Consider the following 16,458-nt stretch of genomic DNA (forward strand, 5'->3'; position numbering starts at 1 on the left):
TCAGGGGAAGAGCAGAGCTCTGACATTTGCTGTCATTTCTTGGCCAGGCACTACGAGTGATGGGCAAGATGATGCGGGAGTGCTGGTACGCCAACGGAGCCGCTCGGCTCACTGCCCTCCGCATCAAGAAAACCCTCTCCCAGCTCAGTGTCCAGGAAGATGTGAAAATTTAGGCTCTGAGCCTCAACAGGAGGAAACTGCACAGGAGCTGCTGTGCTAGAGTAGACATGTGATGGAGGCCTACCTCGTGTTTCAGCCCAACCTACTGCTACAACCAGACAGCGGGACCTGCAGGCTGCTAGGCAGGGGGACGGAGCCTACGGAACCGCTCTCTTCCCTGCTTGGGTATGAAACAATCCAAAACCTTTTTGTGATCACCTCCTGAGAGCGTGGAGACTTGAAAGGGACTTCACCCGAGGGATCTCAGCCATGATCCTAACTCTTTGTTCCTTGAAAGGAAATCCCTGTAAAGTTGAGTGTGCGTTGAGCACCCGTTGATGTGCTCGGTGCCGGGAGCGGGAAGGGAAAGGGAAGGTTTTTCTTGCCGTACTCCCGAGGATTTTTCCAGGGACTGGCACGTTGATGCAGAAAAAGCAAAACAAATGGTGCTCTCTTCCAAGAGGCTGAGCCGGAACAGTTGATCAGCTTCACAACAACCGTTCTCCCTCCTTTTCTTAAGCTTGAAAAAAATCCAACCGGGCTCCGCGCCGGGGCCGCCCCGGTGTGTGCATGCGCGAGGCGCGCGTGTCCCCGTGCCTGGTCATCTCCTCCATAGCCGTGCGGTGTCTCTGCCTGTGGGTGGCTCATCTCTGTCCGTGCTTCCTGTGCATGTGCAAATCTCGAGTGTCCCGTTTGTGAGCTGTTTGCTGGTGCTCTCCGTGCTGAGTCGTGAGCCTCGTGGAGCTTGGACAGGCTGCTGCAGAGCGGATCCCCGGCTCCCCGATGGGCGCCGCCACAACGTCCCATCAGGTTGCCTCACTGCCACCCCCCTTTCCCTTTTTTTTAAGATGAAACAAATAAGGAACTGAGAATCACTCCTGGAATCCAGGTTTTATTGTCTTGAGCCCCTGAGGTTTGTAATTCTTGGTAGATGGGAGTGAGTTGTGTCAGAGGTGGAGCAGGTGCTGTGGGGGAATGCAGGACTCAGTTCCCAACTCCAGCACCCAGGCAGATTTCTGGGGACCTGGTGGTGCAGCAGGACAGAGTGGCTGGACAGTGGCCTGGCTGAACATGAGCCAAGAGGTGGCCAAGAACATGCCCAGGTAGCCAAGCAGGCCAATGGCTCCTGGCCTGGATCAGGAATGGTGTGGCCAGCAGGAGCAGGGAGATCTTCCTCTGTACTTTACATTAGTGAGGCTGCACCCTTCCCTTTTTTTAAGATGAAACAATTAAGGAACTGAGAATCACTCCTGGAATCCAGGTTTTTTGGTCTTGAGCCCCTGGGGTTTGTAATTCTGGGTAGAGGGGAGTGAGTTGTGTCAGAGGTGGAGCAGGCGCTGTGGGGGAATGCAGGACTCAGTTCTCCTGGGAACACAATTCCCAACACCCAGGGAGATTTCTGGGGATCTGATAGTGCAGCAGGACAGAGTGGCTGCACAGTGGCCTGGCTGAACATGAGCCAGAACATGAGCCCAGGTGGCCCTGGATTAGGAATGGTGTGGCCAGCAGGACCAAGGAGACCATTCTTCTTCTTCTGTCCTTGGCACTGGTGAGGTCACAACTTTTCCTTTTTTTTAAGATGAAACAAATAAGGAACTGAGAATCACTCCTGGAATCCAGGTTTTTTTTTGTCTTGAGCCCCTGGGGTTTGTAATTCTTGGTAGATGGGAGTGAGTTGTGTCAGAGGTGGAGCAGGCGCTGTGGGGGAATGCAGGACTCAGTTCCCAACTCCAGCACCCAGGCAGATTTCTGGGGACCTGGTGATGCAGCAGGACAGAGTGGCTGGACAGTGGCCTGGCTGAACATGAGCCAAGAGGTGGCCAAGAACATGCCCAGGTAGCCAAGCAGGCCAATGGCTCCTGGCCTGGATCAGGAATGGTGTGGCCAGCAGGAGCAGGGAGATCTTCCTCTGTACTTTACATTAGTGAGGCTGCACCCTTCCCTTTTTTTTAAGATGAAACAAATAAGGAACTGAGAATCACTCCTGGAATCCAGGTTTTTTGGTCTTGAGCCCCTGGGGTTTGTAATTCTGGGTAGAGGGGAGTTGAGTTGTGTCAGAGGGGGAACAGGCACTGTGGGGACTCAGTTCTCCTGGGAACACAATTCCCAGTTCCAGCACCCAGACAGATTTCTGGGGACCTGATAGTGCAGCAGGATGGAGTGAACATGAGCCAGCAGCGTGCCCAGGTGGCCAAGCAGGCCAAAGGCTCCTGGCCTGGATCAGGAATGGTGTGGCCAGCAGGAGCAGGGACATCATTCTGTCCCTGTACTCGGCACTGCTGAGGTCACCCCTCGAGTGCTGTGTCCAGTTCTGGCCCCTCAGTTTGGGAAGGATGCAAAGGGGAGGACAAAGAGGCTGGAGAGGGGCTTGAACAACCCCTGTGAGGAGCCCTGAGGGAGTTTGGGGTGCTCAGCCTGGAGAAAAGGAGGCTCAGGGGTGATTTTATCCCTGAAGGTGGCTCTGCTCAGGTGGGGTTGGGCTCTGCTCCCACACAGAAGAGGGCACAGCCTTAAGCTGCTCCAGGGGAAGTTTTGGTTGGACATCTGAAAAAAATCCTTCACTGAAAGAGTGATTGAGTGGAATCACACTGAAAGAGTGGAATCATCAGCCCAGGGAGGTGCAGGAGTCCCTGAATGTGTTTAAAAATGGCACTCATGGTTTAGCTGATGAGGAGGTGTTGGGTTAGGGCATAGGTTGGACTTGATGATCTCCAAGGTCTTTTCCAGCCTGGCTGATTCTGTGATCTGAGTTCTGGGGGTTCCTCCCAGCAGGTGTGGGTTGGGAAATCAACATCCATCTTTTTAATCTAGGTGTATAAATATCTCCTAATGTGGAAGTGGCTGTGTCTCAGTGTGGGGTGGGGGGATCTGCATGGGTTTTCTTTTGATTCAAGGCCGAATCCAGGTGGGGGAGAGGTGGGGTGACTACAGAGACTCTGGAAGTGACAATTGTGGCTGCCCTGATGACTTTGGCAGTCCAGAAAGATCTGTGGTGTGGAGGTCAGGTCTGCAGTAGAGAACTCTGAAGCCATAACTTTTAACTGGAGTGGTTTTGATTATTATTTTTTTAATTATTATTATTGTTATTATTATTATTGTTGTTGTTGTTGTTTTCTGGGAGGGTCTGGATTTTAACTTTTTTGAATCTTGTTAATTCTTTCTAAGAGCAGAAAAAAACAATCTCTAATTATTACCTCTTGACCTGTTGGTTTGTAAAGAAATCACTGCAAAAAAAAACAAAAAAACAAAAAAAAGGAAAAAAAACCAAATGCACAGCTCGATTTACACTGGAACTGTTTCTACTCTGACCTTGCTCCTGCTCTCAAAGGTGAGGTTTCATCTCTGCTCTGGCTGCCAGGGTTGTCTTTATTTCAGTCCCTGTGTTCTTGCTGTCTGTCCCTGTCCGTGTGTCCCTCTCCCCGATTCCCTGTGTGTCCATGACCTTGTACAGAGTGAGGAGTGTGGGTTGGGTGGGTTTGGAATCATTTTAGGAGCTGGTTTGCACCCCCCAAAGGAGTTTTTGGCAGCGTGGATCTGCCCTGGGAGCAGAACTGGGGTTCCCCTGTGTCCCCCCCCAGCTTGTCCTGAGTCACATCTCAGCCAGAGCTTCCCATGCACATCCCTTAAACTTAAACCTGCATTTAGGACCAAGGGGGCACTTGCAGAACCTAAATGTCAGTTTAGCCCAGTTAAACCTGGACTTGGAAGCCAAGGGGGTCACTTGCAAGCCCTCAATGCAGGTTTAGCCCAGTTAAACCTGGACTTGGAAGCCAAGGGGGTCACTTGCAAGTGCTCAGTGCAGGTTTAGCCCAGTTAAACCTGCATTGGAAGCCCTAGATGTCAGTTTAACCCATCTAAACCTGGACTTGGAAGCCAAGGGGGTCACTTGCAAGCCCTCAATGCAAGTTTAACTCATTTAAACTTGGACTTGGAAGCCCTAAATGTCAGTTTAACTCATCTAAAGCTGGACTTAGAAGTCGAGGGTATCACTTGCAAGCCCTCAGTGCAGGTTTAGCCCAGTTAAACCTGCACTGGAAGCCCTAAATGTCAGTTGAACCCATCTAAAGCTGGACTTAGAAGCCAAGGGGGTCACTTGCAAGCCCCAAATGCAAGTTTAACTCATTTAAACCTGGACTTGGAAGCCCTAAATATCAGTTGAACCCATCTAAAGCTGGATTTAGAAGCCAAGGGGGTCACTTGCAAGCCCCAAATGCAAGTTTAACTCATTTAAACCTGCATTGGAAGCCCTCAATGCAAGTTTAACCCATTTAAACCTGGACTTAGAAGCCAAGGGAATCCCTTGCAAGCCCAAAACTCAGTTAAACCTCAGTTTAACCCATCTAAAGCTGGATTTAGAAGCCGAGGGGTCCCTGCAGGCTGCTGGAACAGGCCCGGGGCTGGGAGCTGGGGCAGGCAGGAGGGGCCAGGGCACAGCTCAAGCTCCCCTTGGCTCCCCCATCCCTCTTCCCACAGCTCTGAAACTCGCACTGAACTCGCCCCCTCCAACTGTAGCCACACTGCACCTGCCTCAGCTCCAAACCAAGCAGGGGAAAAGACGAGGTGAGGAGGGAAACATCCCTCCCAGCAGGATTTTAGGGCTGAAATCTTCAGGAGAGGTGGGGAAAAGCCAGCGGGGAAGGAGCTAACGCTGACCATGTAGCATTTACACAGCACTTTTCTCATGCAAAATCGGTGCCCGGGGGGCGCCAGTGCTCGCAGAGCTGTCGGGATTTGCTGCTTTGCCTCCCAAAAAGTTGCAGCAGCTCTGGGGAGGGGGGGAAAAAAAGGAGCAAAATCTGCATTTTATGTAGGATAAGGAAAGGGGGGGTCCATCAGCGGTACGTGGCTGCAGGACAGGACTCTTGGTACTTCTCTGCCCCTTTTTTTGATTTGTTTGGTTTTGTACATTTTTTTTTTCTTAGCAAAGGACTGTAAGAAAATAGCCACTTAGCCACTTTACCTCTTCAGTATGCAAAATGTACATACGGTGTAAGATAGGAAATCTTTTGTTTAATATAAAAAAAAAAAAAAACAACCAGGCTGTCGATTTCTGCTGTACATTATTAAAAGTTTGTTTTATTCATGTGAGGTGTTGCAATCTCAGTTCACTGGGAAGGGGTGGGAATTGGAGCCCCTCACATCATCTCTTTAGGAATCCTGGTTCAAACATTTTAATGTTGAATATTCTCATTTTTAGTGAATATGAAGCTTCCAACAGCCACCAGCACAGTGGAGGTGACACAAAGAGGTGACAGGTGGGATTTTCCACCCAGCTGAACTTGGAGCTCCCACTCAGGCAAAGACAGCAGGAAGAAGAAATAAATAATTTATTTATTCGCAGAGAATAAATAAATTTGGAGATTTATACCTGGAGATCCCCTCAGAGCATCCCTGGGTACAGTGGGCACTTCCTCTGGAGCTCCAAGGAAAGAGAAATCCCACAGCAAACTCCAAAATCCTGTTTGCTCCCAGGGTAAACGGTGCTGCATGAACTGCAGCGTTCATTCCTTAATTAGAACCTCCTGCTAATGAGTTGTGAGCGGATCAAGGGCAAAATCTGCCGAGGCCTGGGGTCCCCCCCGGGCTCAGACAAGGTGGGGAGGGGGAGGCACCATCTGGGCTTTGTCTGAAGCTCCCCAGGAAAATCCAGCCCCATCCTGCAGCGCTGAGATCAGAATATGGGGAATTTTAAAGCAAGATTTTTTGGGGAATTTTAAAGGAAAAAATCTTTGGGAATTTTAAGGCAGAAATTTTGGGAATTTTAAAGCAGAATTTTGGGGGATTTTAAAGCAGAATTTTTGGCGAATTTTAAAGCAAAATCTGTCTCCTCCTCCAGGGAAAACAATCTGGGGCGGCTGCAGCCGAGGGGCCAAGCCACGACCAAATTTTGGGAACAAGATGGGGTCATTCCTGCTGGTTTGGTGACTCAGGGTGGGTGATGGCCTCAATCCCATCCTTCCCCCAGCAATTCCAGCCCAGAGCAGCTCAGCTCCTGCAGCAAATTTGTCTCCTGGTAACCCCAGGCCGGGCTGTGGGCGGGAGGTTTGGGTGGAACGCCAAGCGGGGATTGTTACGATCTTCAAATTTTTTTTTTTTTTGGCAAATTTTAAACAAACATTTGGGCAAAGCTCTGGACTGCAGCTGGAAAATTCCCGCTGCCCGGGAGCTGCCGGAGCCTCCGGGAATTGTTCTTCCCTCCGTGTCCAGCTCAGCTGGGATCGTGCAGGAGCAGCTCCAATCCCGGGCTTGGGGCCGCTCCTGCCCCAGTCCTGCCTCCCGTTCAATCCCAAATGCGGGTTTGGGGATGTGAATGTGCTGGGGAGCAGCAGAGCCTGGGTTGGTTTTGCTCTGGTTTCTCCCCAAATCATTCCTGGGGTGATCCCTGGATCCCTCCTCGCTGCTTCCCGTGATATTCCCAGCAGCAGCATCGCACCCTGCGCCCTCCTCAGGGCACCGCCTCACCCGGGTTCTACTGCCCCAAGGAGCCCGTGGTGTCCCTGAGGATGTGCCCAGGACCCTCCCTCAGACCCCCACGCTGGAGTTCTGGGGCATCTCCGTGCAGAACTTCATGAAGGGACCCCCCTATGGACCCCCACGGGGTCCCTGAGCTGGACCCTCACACCAGACCCCACTCTGGATTCCCTGAGGGTCACCGAGCAGGACCCTCACACCAGACCCCCCCTATGGACTCCCATGGGGTTCCTGAGCAGGACCCTCACACCAGACCCCCCCTATGGACTCCCACGGGGTCCCTGAGCTGGACCCTCACACCAGACCCCACTCTGGATTCCCTGAGGGTCACCGAGCAGGACCCTCACACCAGACCCCCCCTATGGACCCCCATGGGGTCCCTGAGCAGGACCCTCACACCAGACCCCCCCTATGGACTCCCATGGGGTTCCTGAGCAGGACCCTCACACCAGACCCCCCCTATGGACTCCCACGGGGTCCCTGAGCTGGACCCTCACAGCAGACCCCTCTGTGGACCCCCCGAGGGTCACCGAGCAGGACCCCGGTGGAACCTCCCCCCCTGGACCCCCGCAGGATCCCTAAGAAGGAACCCCAATTGTTCTGTCCTGCTGGACCCCACACAAGGGGACCCCCCGTGGGACCTCCATGGGGACCCTGAGCACAGTGAGGACACCCCCCCACTGGAACCGAGCAGGACCCTGACACCGGACCCCCTCCCTGCACCTCCAGGGGGTCCCCAAGCAGGATCCCCCCACTTAAACCCCCACTGCACCTCCATGAGGCCCCCAAGTAGGACCCTCACACTGGACCCCCCACATTGGACCTCCACAGAACCCTCACTGGACCTCAATGGGGTCCCTGAGAAGGACCCCCCCCACCCCTCAGGACCCCCCACTAGACCCTCATGGGGACCCTGAGCAGGACCCCCCCCCCGGGGTCCCCGAGTGGGATCCTCCCCACTGGACCCGAGCAGGACCTTCATACTGGACCCCCATGGGGACCCAGAGCAGGAACCCCACCACTGGATCCCCCACTTGATCCCCATGGTGTCCCCGAGCAGGACCCTCACACCAGACCCCCTCCCTGGACCTCAATGGGGTCCCCGAGCAGGACCCTCACACCAGACCCCCTCCCTGGACCTCAATGGGGTCCCCGAGCAGGACCCTTACACCGGACCCCCCCACTGGACCTCCATAGACCCCCCCAATGGACCTCAATGGGGTCCCTGAGAAGGACCCCACCACTGGACCCTCCACTGTTCCTCCATGGGGTCCCCAAGCAGGACCCTCCCCACTGGACCCCCATGGGTTCCCCGCGTGGGACCCTCTCACCGGACCCCCTCACTGGACCCCCACAGGGACCCCAAGCAGCCAAGCAGGACCCCCCACCACTGGACCCCCCTATGACCCCTATGGGGTCCCCAAGCAGGATCCCCGTCCACTGTCCCCTCCCGGGGGTCCCCTCACCCCGGACCCCCCGAACTCCCCGCGGTCCCGCCCCGTGCCCGGGGAGCCGCCGGCCCCAGCCGGGCCCTGGGCGTGGTTTATCCCCAAAGCCGCGCTCTAACGCCCAAGCGGGCGTGTCCGGCCCCAAAAGGGGCGGGTCCCTTGGTGTCCCCACCCCCAGGGTCCATATAGCGGCTCCCGGCACGGCCCGGCCCGGCCATGACCCTGCGGCGGCGGCGGCGGCGGCGGCTCCGGCCGAAGGACGATGCGGCACCGGCGGCGGCCCCGGAGAGCCCCGGGCCCGCCGAGCTGTACCGAGCGCTGGCGGCGGCCGGCGGGACCCTGCCCCGTGTGCGCAAGGTAGGGCTGGGGGGGGGGAGCCGGCCCGGTGCCCCCGCTTGTGCACCGGGACCGGTAATGGGGGGAGCGGGGCTGCGCCGTGTCCCCGTCCCGCCCGGCCGCCGGTGGCTGCGGGTCCGCTCCGGTGTCTCCTCCGGGGCTCTTATCGTGCCCCGTGCGCCGCCCGAGCTTCCCTCTTGTCACCCTCCCGCCCGAGCTTCCCTCATGTTCCCCTCCCGCTCCGGTTCCCTCATGTCCTCATCCCGCCCGAGCTTCCCTGGTGTCCCCCTCCCGCCCGAGCTTCCCTCATGTTCCCCTCCCGCTCCGGTTCCCTCGTGTCACCCTCCTGCCCGAGCTTCCCTCGTGTCCCCCTCCTGCTTCGGTTCCCTCGTGTCCCCATCCCGCCCGAGCTTCCCTCGTGTCCCCCTCCTGCTCCGGTTCCCTCGTGTCCCCATCCCGCCCGAGCTTCCCTCGTGTCCCCATCCCGCTCCGCTGTCCCCCTCCCGCCCCGGTTTCCTCGTGTCCCCATCCCGCCTCGGTGTCTCGATGGCCGCCCCCAGCCTCTTGTGCTGCCCCAGCATCTCCTCGCCCCTGTCCCATCATCCCGCAGCCTCTTCCCGCTGTCCCCGTCCCCTCTCGCTCCGTGTTGTCCCCACAAGCGTCACATCCTGTCCCGGATCCTGCTCACGTCCTGCCCCGCGGTTGTCCCGGTACCCCCACCCTGGTTTCCCCCCGGGTCCCCACATGGAGGTCCCTCCTCACCTTCCCTCAGGAATCGTCCCTGTGCCCCTTCCCGGTATCCCCAAGCCCCACATCCTGTCCTGGTCCTTCTCCCTGTCCTGCCCTGCAGCTTTCAGGGCCCAGGACCAGACCCCACCCCACTGTTTGTGGCTCTGTCACTGGGGCGGGAGTGACCCCAGTGGGACAGGAGTGACCCCAGTGGGACAGGCGTGACCCCATAACCCCCCTGGACTCTGGCGAGGGATCGGCCACAGGGTACCCCAGGAGCGGGGTCTGATTTAGGGACAGATCACAGGGTCTGGTTTAGGGACGGTAGAGGACAGAGTACCCGGGGTCTGTTTTAGGGACACTAAGGGACATTTCCCAGAGTGCCCTGGGTCTGATTTAGGGAGGATAAGGGACAGATCACAGGGTCTGGTTTAGGGACAGCAAGGGACAGGTCCCAGAGTGCCCCAGGTCTGATGCAGGGGACAGCAGGGGACAGGTCCCAGCGCTCCCCAGCTCTGGTTTAGGGACAGTAAGGGACAGATCACAGAGTACCCTGGGTCTGGTTTAAGGACAGGACCCAGAGCTCCCCAGGGCTGGTTTGGGGACAGTAAGGGACAAAGTTCCCCGGGTCTGATTTAGGGACAGTAAGGGACAGGTCCCAGAGTGCCCTGGGTCTGATTTAGGGACAGTAAAGGGCAGAGTAACCTGGGTCTGGTTTAGGGACAGCAGTGGACAGGTGCCAGAGCTCCCCAGCTCTGGTTTGGGGACAGTAAGGGACAGATCCCAGAGTACCCTGGGTCTGGTTTAAGGACAGGTCCCAGCGCTGCCAGCTCTGGTTTGTAGGGGCACAGGGCCCTGGCAAAGCTCCTCAGCTGGGCCCGACCCCGCCCTGAGGCTCCCCCGGCCCCGCGGCGCTTCCTGAGCGCGGTGGGAAGCGAGAGCGGAGCCGACATCCGGAGCAGAAGTGGCTGCTCTGCCACAGCCCAGACACGCACGGTGGCCTGGCCAGCAGGGCCACCACCACCAGCCGTGTCCCCGAGGGCTCCAGAGCGTCCCTTCCTGTCCCTGTGGTGACGTGGGGCCCAGCGTGACAGGCGACAACGTTCCCGTTTCTGGTGGTTTTGTGCCTGTGGGTGCATTTAGGGGAGGTCTGTCGTTATCTGGTGACACCAGCAGGGCTGGCGACACCCATGTGGCAGAGCTGGTGACACCCGTGTGGCAGGCAGAGCACAGAGAGAACCGCTGGCACCCTGCTGCCACCAAACCGTGGCATATGCCACCAAACCGTGGCATGTGCCACCCTCAAGGGACGGCTTTTGGTGACACTGTGCTGCAGCGCCAGAGCCCAGCACCCTGCTGCCACCAAACCGTGCCATGTGCCACCCTCACAGGGCAGATTTTGGTGACACTGCCTGTGCTGCACTGGGGCCACCAAGCTGTGCCATGTGCCACCCTCAAGGGACAGCTTTTGGTGACACTGTGCTGCACTGCCAGAGCCCAGCACCCTGCTGCCACCAAGCTGTGCCATGTGCCACCCTCACAGGGCAGATTTTGGTGACACCGCCTGTGCTGCACTGGGGCTGCACCCCCCAGAGGGGCATTTGGGGACAGCCCTGTCCCCTCCTGAGGGTCCTGCCAGTTCCTCCACCCGCCCACGCCTCTGCTCCTGCCACAACAGCGACATTGTCTGGGCTGGCGAGGAGGGAGGGGTGGATTTTGCACAAAAACCCCGATTTTGTGGCCACAACAGGGCCCCCTCTGTGCCGGGGCCCCTCAGAGCGTGGGGTGGGGCTGACGTCAAAGCGTGGGGTGAGCCCCGGGCGCTCTGAGGGTGCTTTGAGCCCTGATCAAAGCCCTGTTGTGCCCAGGGGGCACCCGGGTGCTGCCTTGGCACGGTTTGGTGCTGTCCTGGTGGGGGATGTCCCCTCGGGTGTCCCCTCATGGCTCTTCCTTTGTCGCAGGACACTGGGTTCAAGTGGGCGTCACCCAGCCAGTCCCCGGAGGAGCACAGGTAGGGGCAGGGGGCACAGGAGTGGGGCTGGGGTCCCTGTCCCAGAGGGCTGGAGCTTGGCCTTGGGGACATTGTTCCACTCTGGATACCCTGGGAGGGCTGGAAATGAGGGGGATTTTATGGGGGAGGTGAGAGCAAACGTGGGGTCACAGCTCAGACACCCCCAGACCCTGTGGGCACATCCTGCCTGGCACCCACAGGATTCTGACAAAGGCAAACTGAGGGGGCAGAGTGGGGTGAATCCCATCTCAGGCATTTTGGGGAGCCCAAAGCAGCATTTTTGAGGTTTGCACAGGCAGTTTTGGGTGTGCAGGGATTTTGGGGAGCCCAAAGCAGCATTTTTGAGATTCCCACAGGGCAGTTTTGGGTGTGCAGGGATTTTGGGGAGCCCAAAGCAGCATTTTTGAGATTCCCACAGGGCAGTTTTGGGTGTGCAGGCATTTTGGGGAGCCCAAAGCAGCATTTTTGAGATTCCCACAGGGCAGTTTTGGGTGTACAGGGATTTTGGGGAGCCCAAAGCAGCATTTTTGAGATTCCCAGAGGCAGTTTTGGCCGTGCCTGGTGCGCTGACCCCTGTGTCCCCCAGGAAGGTGGTGATGCTGGAATGGGGCTGGGGTCCCTGTCCCAGAGGGCTGGAGCTTGGCCTTGGGGACATTGTTCCACTCTGGATACCCTGGAAGGGAAATGAGGGAGATTTGTAGGGCAGGTGAGAACAGCCATGGGGTCACAGCTCCCTGATGGGCTCAGACACCCCCAAACCCTGCCTGACACCCAAAGGCAAACTGGGGGGTGTGAATCCCATCTGAGGCATTTTGGGGAGCCCAAAGCAGCACTTTTGAGGTTTGCACAGGCAGTTTTGGATGTGCAGGGATTTTGGGGAGCCCAAAGCAGCATTTTTTGAGGTTTGCACAGGCAGTTTTGGCCGTGCCTGGTGCCCTGACCCCTGTGTCCCCCAGGAAGGTGGTGATGCTGCAGAAGAAGGCAGAGGAGTCCTTTGGCTTCGAGATCCAGGTGGGTGCTGAGCTGAGCCGAGCCGAGCTGAGCCTGGCCCTGCTCCCCACACCTTGCTTTGCATCAGGGTATTTTTAATTTGCCTCCGATCCCCGGGGTTATTTTTAGAGGTGACACAATCACCAAACCCTCCCCATGCTGTGCTGCTTGGGCAAAACCCCCCCCCCCAGCAGCAACCCAACACTGCATTGCTGCCCTTGGTGGGGGGGTGGTCCCTGGGGGTCGGGGTGCCCCTCACTGCAGCCCCCCATCATTGCAGACCTACGGGCTGCACCACCAGGACAGCAACAGCGTGGAGATGTTCACCTTCGTGTGCCGCGTGCACGGCGGGAGCCCGGCCGAGGCCGCGGGGCTCAAGGCTGGTGAGCACATCCTGGGGGGGACCCAGGGGAGCCCCGTCAGCGGGGAGCAAGCCCCCCCTGAACCCGCCCCGCTCGCCCTGTGCTCCAGGGGACACCATCACGGGCGTCAACGGGCTCAACGTGGAGGGAATCCGGCACCGGGAGATCGTGGAGATCATCAAGAGCTCGGGGAATGTTCTCCGGTGAGTGGGGGGGCTCGGGGGGGGGGGGGGGCTGGGGGGGGGCTGCAGCCCCCCCAGTGCTGACGGCTGCTGACCCACAGGCTCGACACTCTCTATGGCACATCCATCAGGAGGGCTGAGCTGGAGGCACGGCTGCAGTACCTGAAGGTGAGCTGGGGCTGATGGGGGGCTGGAGACCTCTTAGAAGGGTCCTGGGCACCCCTCAGAAGGGTCCTGACCCCCTCAGCAGGGTCCTGATCCCCCCTCAGCAGGGTCCTGGGCACCCCTCAGGGAGTCCTGACCCCCTCAGCAGGGTCCTGACCCCCTCAGAAGGGTCCTGGGCACCCCTCAGGGAGTCCTGACCCCCTCAGCAGGGTCCTGGGACCCCTTAGCAGGGTCCTGGGCACCCCTCAAAGGGTCTTGGGCACCCCTCAGCAGGATCCTGGGACCCCTCAGGGAGTCCTGACCCCCTCAGCAGGCTGCTAGAGACCCCTCAGCAGGGTCCTGGGACCCCCCCAGTGGGGTCCTGACCCCCTCAGCAGGGTCCTGGGCACCCATCAGGGAGTCCTGACCCCCTCAGCAGGTTGCTAGAGACCCCTCAGCAGGGTCCTGGGACCCCTTAGCAGGGTCCTGGGCACCCCTCAGCAGGATCCTGGGACCCCTCAGGGAGTCCTGACCCCCTCAGCAGGGTCCTGGGACCCCTCAGCAGGGTCCTGGGCACCCCTCAGCAGGATCCTGGGACCCCTCAGGGAGTCCTGACCCCCTCAGCAGGGTGCTAGAGACCCCTCATCAGGATCCTGGGACCCATTAGCAGGGTCCTGGGCACCCCTCAGAGGGTCCTGGGCACCCCTCAGCAGGGTTCTGGAGACCCCTCAGCAGGGTCCTGGGCACCCCTCAGCGGGTCCTGGGCACCCCTCAGCAGGATCCTGGGACCCCTCAGGGAGTCCTGACCCCCTCAGCAGGGTCCTGGGACCCCTTAGCAGGGTCCTGGGAACCCCTCAGAGGGTCCTGGGCACCCCTCAGCAGGATCCTGGGACCCCCCAGTGGGGTCCTGACCCTCTCAGCAGGGTCCTCACCCCCTCAGCAGGGTCCTGGGACCCCTTAGCAGGGTCCTGGGCACCCCTCAGAGGGTCTTGGGCACCCCTCAGCAGGATCCTGGGACCCCCCAGTGGGGTCCTGACCCCCTCAGCAGGGTTCTGGAGACCCCTCAGCAGGGTCCTGACCCCCCTCACCCTCCCCACAGCAAACCCTCTACGAGAAATGGGGCGAGTTTCGCTCGCTGATGGTGCAGGAGCAGCGGCTGGTGCGGGGTGAGTGGGGCTCTCGGGGGGGTTGTTGGGAGGGTTTTGGGGCACCACCCGCCTCCCCTGACACCCCCGTGTTGTCCCCCATCAGGCGTGGTGGCCAAGGACCCCAGCATCTACGACACGCTGGAGTCCATCCGCTGGTGCCTGCAGGGGGAGGCGTTGCCGGGGGGCTCCTCCCGAGCCAGCGGCAGCGATGACTCCCTGTACCAGACCTGCGTCTTCGCCTCCTCCAGCTCCCTGAACGGCGACAATGACGGCGACCAGGACAAGGATGAGGACACCGGGGGTCCCGCGCCCCCTCCCCCGCGCCCCCGGCCCGCTCTGGGTCGCAGCTCCAGCCTCCGGTGTCCGGGGCCACCGGGGGCTGCGGGGAAGTTTTGGGCCCGGGCCGGGGATCCCGGGGACGGAGCCGCCGCCGTGCCCCGCAAGAACCGGCACAGCAGCTTCCGCCAGCGGCTGCTCAAGTTCATCCCGGGGCTCAACCGGGCGCTGGAGGAGGAGGAGAGTCACCTCTAAGCCTCCCCAGGACTATTTATTTATTTATTTGCGAGGGGCTTCACTCGCTCTGCCCACCCCCCCCAATCCTTTGGGGGCTGCACGGAGCAGGTTTGGGGATCGTGACGCTGAGGGACGGACGCAGCAGCAAGGGACAGACAGACGTGAGGACACTCGTGGAGCGGCTCACGGAGCTCTGGGCTGGGGGAGCACCGGGGGAGCCCCGAATTCCCCAGGCTGGGGGGGCCCTGGGGGTCTCACCCTGCTCTGCTGTTGTACCTCGCTAATACAGAGAGGATTTGCAGCGATGCGTGGCTGTGAGTGACGGGGGACAGAGCCCCGATTCTGTCCCTTTGGGGTGACACACCGATGTCACCTCGGACGTGACTGAGCTGCCGGGGTCCCCCCGGTGTCCCCCCCGGTGCCTTCGGCCACGTCCCGGCGCTGCGGGGCCCCGGCCCGGCCCTTCCTGCCCCCGTTTCCTGCGGCAGCCGGCGGGAAGCGAGTCCCACCCCGAGCCCTTCCTCCGGCCGGGGACGCGGTGCCCGCGCAGGACGGGTCCCCCCAAAACTGCCTCGGTGTCCCCCAGAGCCGCTGAAGGAGCTGGGGGGGGCACAAAGCACCCCCAGAGCCGCTGAAGAGGTTGGGGGGCACAAAGCACCCCCAGAGCCGCTGAAGGGGTTGGGGGACACAAAGCGCCCCCAGAGCTGGGGCTCACACAGCACCCCCAGAGCCGCTGAAGGAGTTGGGGGGGCACAAAGCACCCCCAGAGCTGCGGGACTGCCACAACATTGGTGTGTGCACAGATGGAGCACCGAGAGCCCCCAACCCTCTGCTGTGCCTCAGTTTCCCCTCTGTTTGTGCCTCAGTTTCTCCTCTGTTTGTGCCTCAGTTTCCCCTTTACTCTGCCTCAGTTTCCCCTTTACTCTGCCTCAGTTTCCCCTCTGACTGCGCTGTTTGGGGACCCCAGCTCTCCCTGTCCCCCCTGGGGGTGACAACTGCCGCTCTCTGTGTGTTCCATGGCGGCAGATGGGGGGGGGCTCAGCCGGCCCCCCGACACTCCCCTGCCTTGTCCCCGTTCCAGGACAGCTCCGGGCTGGACATTTATGGTCCGGCTCCCGCAGCCCCGGCTGCTCTCGGCGTCCCTCCCGTGCTGCCAGCCCCGGAGCATCCCGTTCCTGCCAGAGCCACCACGGGACCCCCCCCTTGGTGGCAGCTGCCACCCCACGCTCGGCTTTTTATAGCCGCGACCTGGGGCTGCGTGTGCCCGGAGAGGGGCAGGTGGCCGTGGGACAGCTGGAGTCACGCGTGGCACCGCCTGGGCACGGCCGGGGCACCGGGCACGCCCCGGAGCAGCCTGTCATTACCGATAAATATAGAGCGGGGGCACGGAGCCAGCCGTGGGCACCGGGCGGGCACGGGCACCCTGGTGTGGCCATCGTGTCCCCAGCGGGTGTCGCGGTGGATCCCCGGGTCCCCCCTGCGCCCCCGCGGCCTTGCGGGGCTGGTTGGGCTCGGGTTTCCTCCCCCGACGCCGCCGCGGCCTCTCCCGGGGTACAGCTAATCCCGGCATGCGGGGGCTGCCGGTGTCACCGTCCGGTAACCGAGCGAGGGATGCGGGGGGCTGCAATCCCCCCGATCCGCGCCCCCGGTGGCGTTGGGACCCCCGGCAGCTCCGGGACCCTCCTGTGTGATCCGTCCCGAGCGTTCGGGGCCGCATCCCCGGGCTGGCACCGGCGGTGGCCTCACCGGGTCCCGCCGGGCCCGGGGGATCCCTCCGGGGGCGTCGCCGGTGCTGCCGCGGGATCCCCAAGACGTCAGTGACCGGCGTGACGTCAGCGGGCAGGTGTGACGTCACGGAACCCCGTCGGGGGCGGGCGATAGCGAGAAGCGGGGCCGGAGCGAGGGAACGGGGGAGAGCGCCCGGTGCTGGGACGCCTCCTCCGGTACCCCCGGGCCGCCTCCTCC

The 16,458-nt window shown here is 60.4% G+C and overlaps 2 protein-coding genes across 5 annotated transcripts in view; both read left to right on the forward strand.

Moving 5' to 3' along the window:
• Window positions 1-5,242, forward strand: part of ACVR1B (activin A receptor type 1B) — a 29,130-nt gene extending 23,888 nt beyond the window's left edge. Inside the window, exons 9-10 of one of the 3 annotated variants that reach the window (XM_063179359.1) lie at window positions 48-3,837; window positions 3,900-5,242. In XM_063179359.1, the coding sequence (XP_063035429.1) occupies window positions 48-173 (126 nt within the window). In that variant the 3' untranslated portion in view covers window positions 174-3,837; window positions 3,900-5,242. Of the gene's footprint in view, window positions 1-47 lie in introns of all 3 variants that reach the window. The other 2 variants (XM_063179360.1, XM_063179361.1) reach the window with 2 other exon arrangements.
• A 3,052-nt stretch (window positions 5,243-8,294) lies between these two features.
• TAMALIN (trafficking regulator and scaffold protein tamalin) lies at window positions 8,295-14,798 on the forward strand. 2 transcript variants are annotated; one of them, XM_063179394.1, is made up of 8 exons: window positions 8,295-8,435; window positions 11,105-11,154; window positions 12,111-12,165; window positions 12,425-12,527; window positions 12,616-12,709; window positions 12,790-12,856; window positions 13,932-13,998; window positions 14,084-14,798. In XM_063179394.1, exons 1-8 carry the CDS (start codon window positions 8,295-8,297, stop codon window positions 14,509-14,511), a joined length of 1,005 nt encoding a protein of 334 aa, XP_063035464.1. In that variant the 3' UTR covers window positions 14,512-14,798. The 2 variants fall into 2 exon arrangements, with proteins under 2 accessions (XP_063035464.1, XP_063035465.1); XM_063179395.1 differs by having other exon boundaries at window positions 8,402-8,435; window positions 12,115-12,165.
• The last annotated feature ends 1,660 nt before the right edge of the window (window positions 14,799-16,458 follow it).

This window comes from Melospiza melodia, chromosome 31 (genome assembly GCF_035770615.1).
Source record: "Melospiza melodia melodia isolate bMelMel2 chromosome 31, bMelMel2.pri, whole genome shotgun sequence".
Taxonomy (NCBI): Eukaryota; Metazoa; Chordata; class Aves; order Passeriformes; family Passerellidae; genus Melospiza; species Melospiza melodia.

Excerpts from the sequence above, each read along its gene's own strand:
- TAMALIN (XM_063179394.1), top strand. The coding sequence starts at position 8,295 with ATGACCCTGCGGCGGCGGCGGCGGCGGCGGCTCCGGCCGAAGGACGAT. Across the intron at positions 12,528-12,615 it reads GGCCGCGGGGCTCAAGGCTG|GGGACACCATCACGGGCGTC; the intron begins GTGAGCACATCC and ends CCTGTGCTCCAG. Across the intron at positions 13,999-14,083 it reads GGAGCAGCGGCTGGTGCGGG|GCGTGGTGGCCAAGGACCCC; the intron begins GTGAGTGGGGCT and ends GTCCCCCATCAG.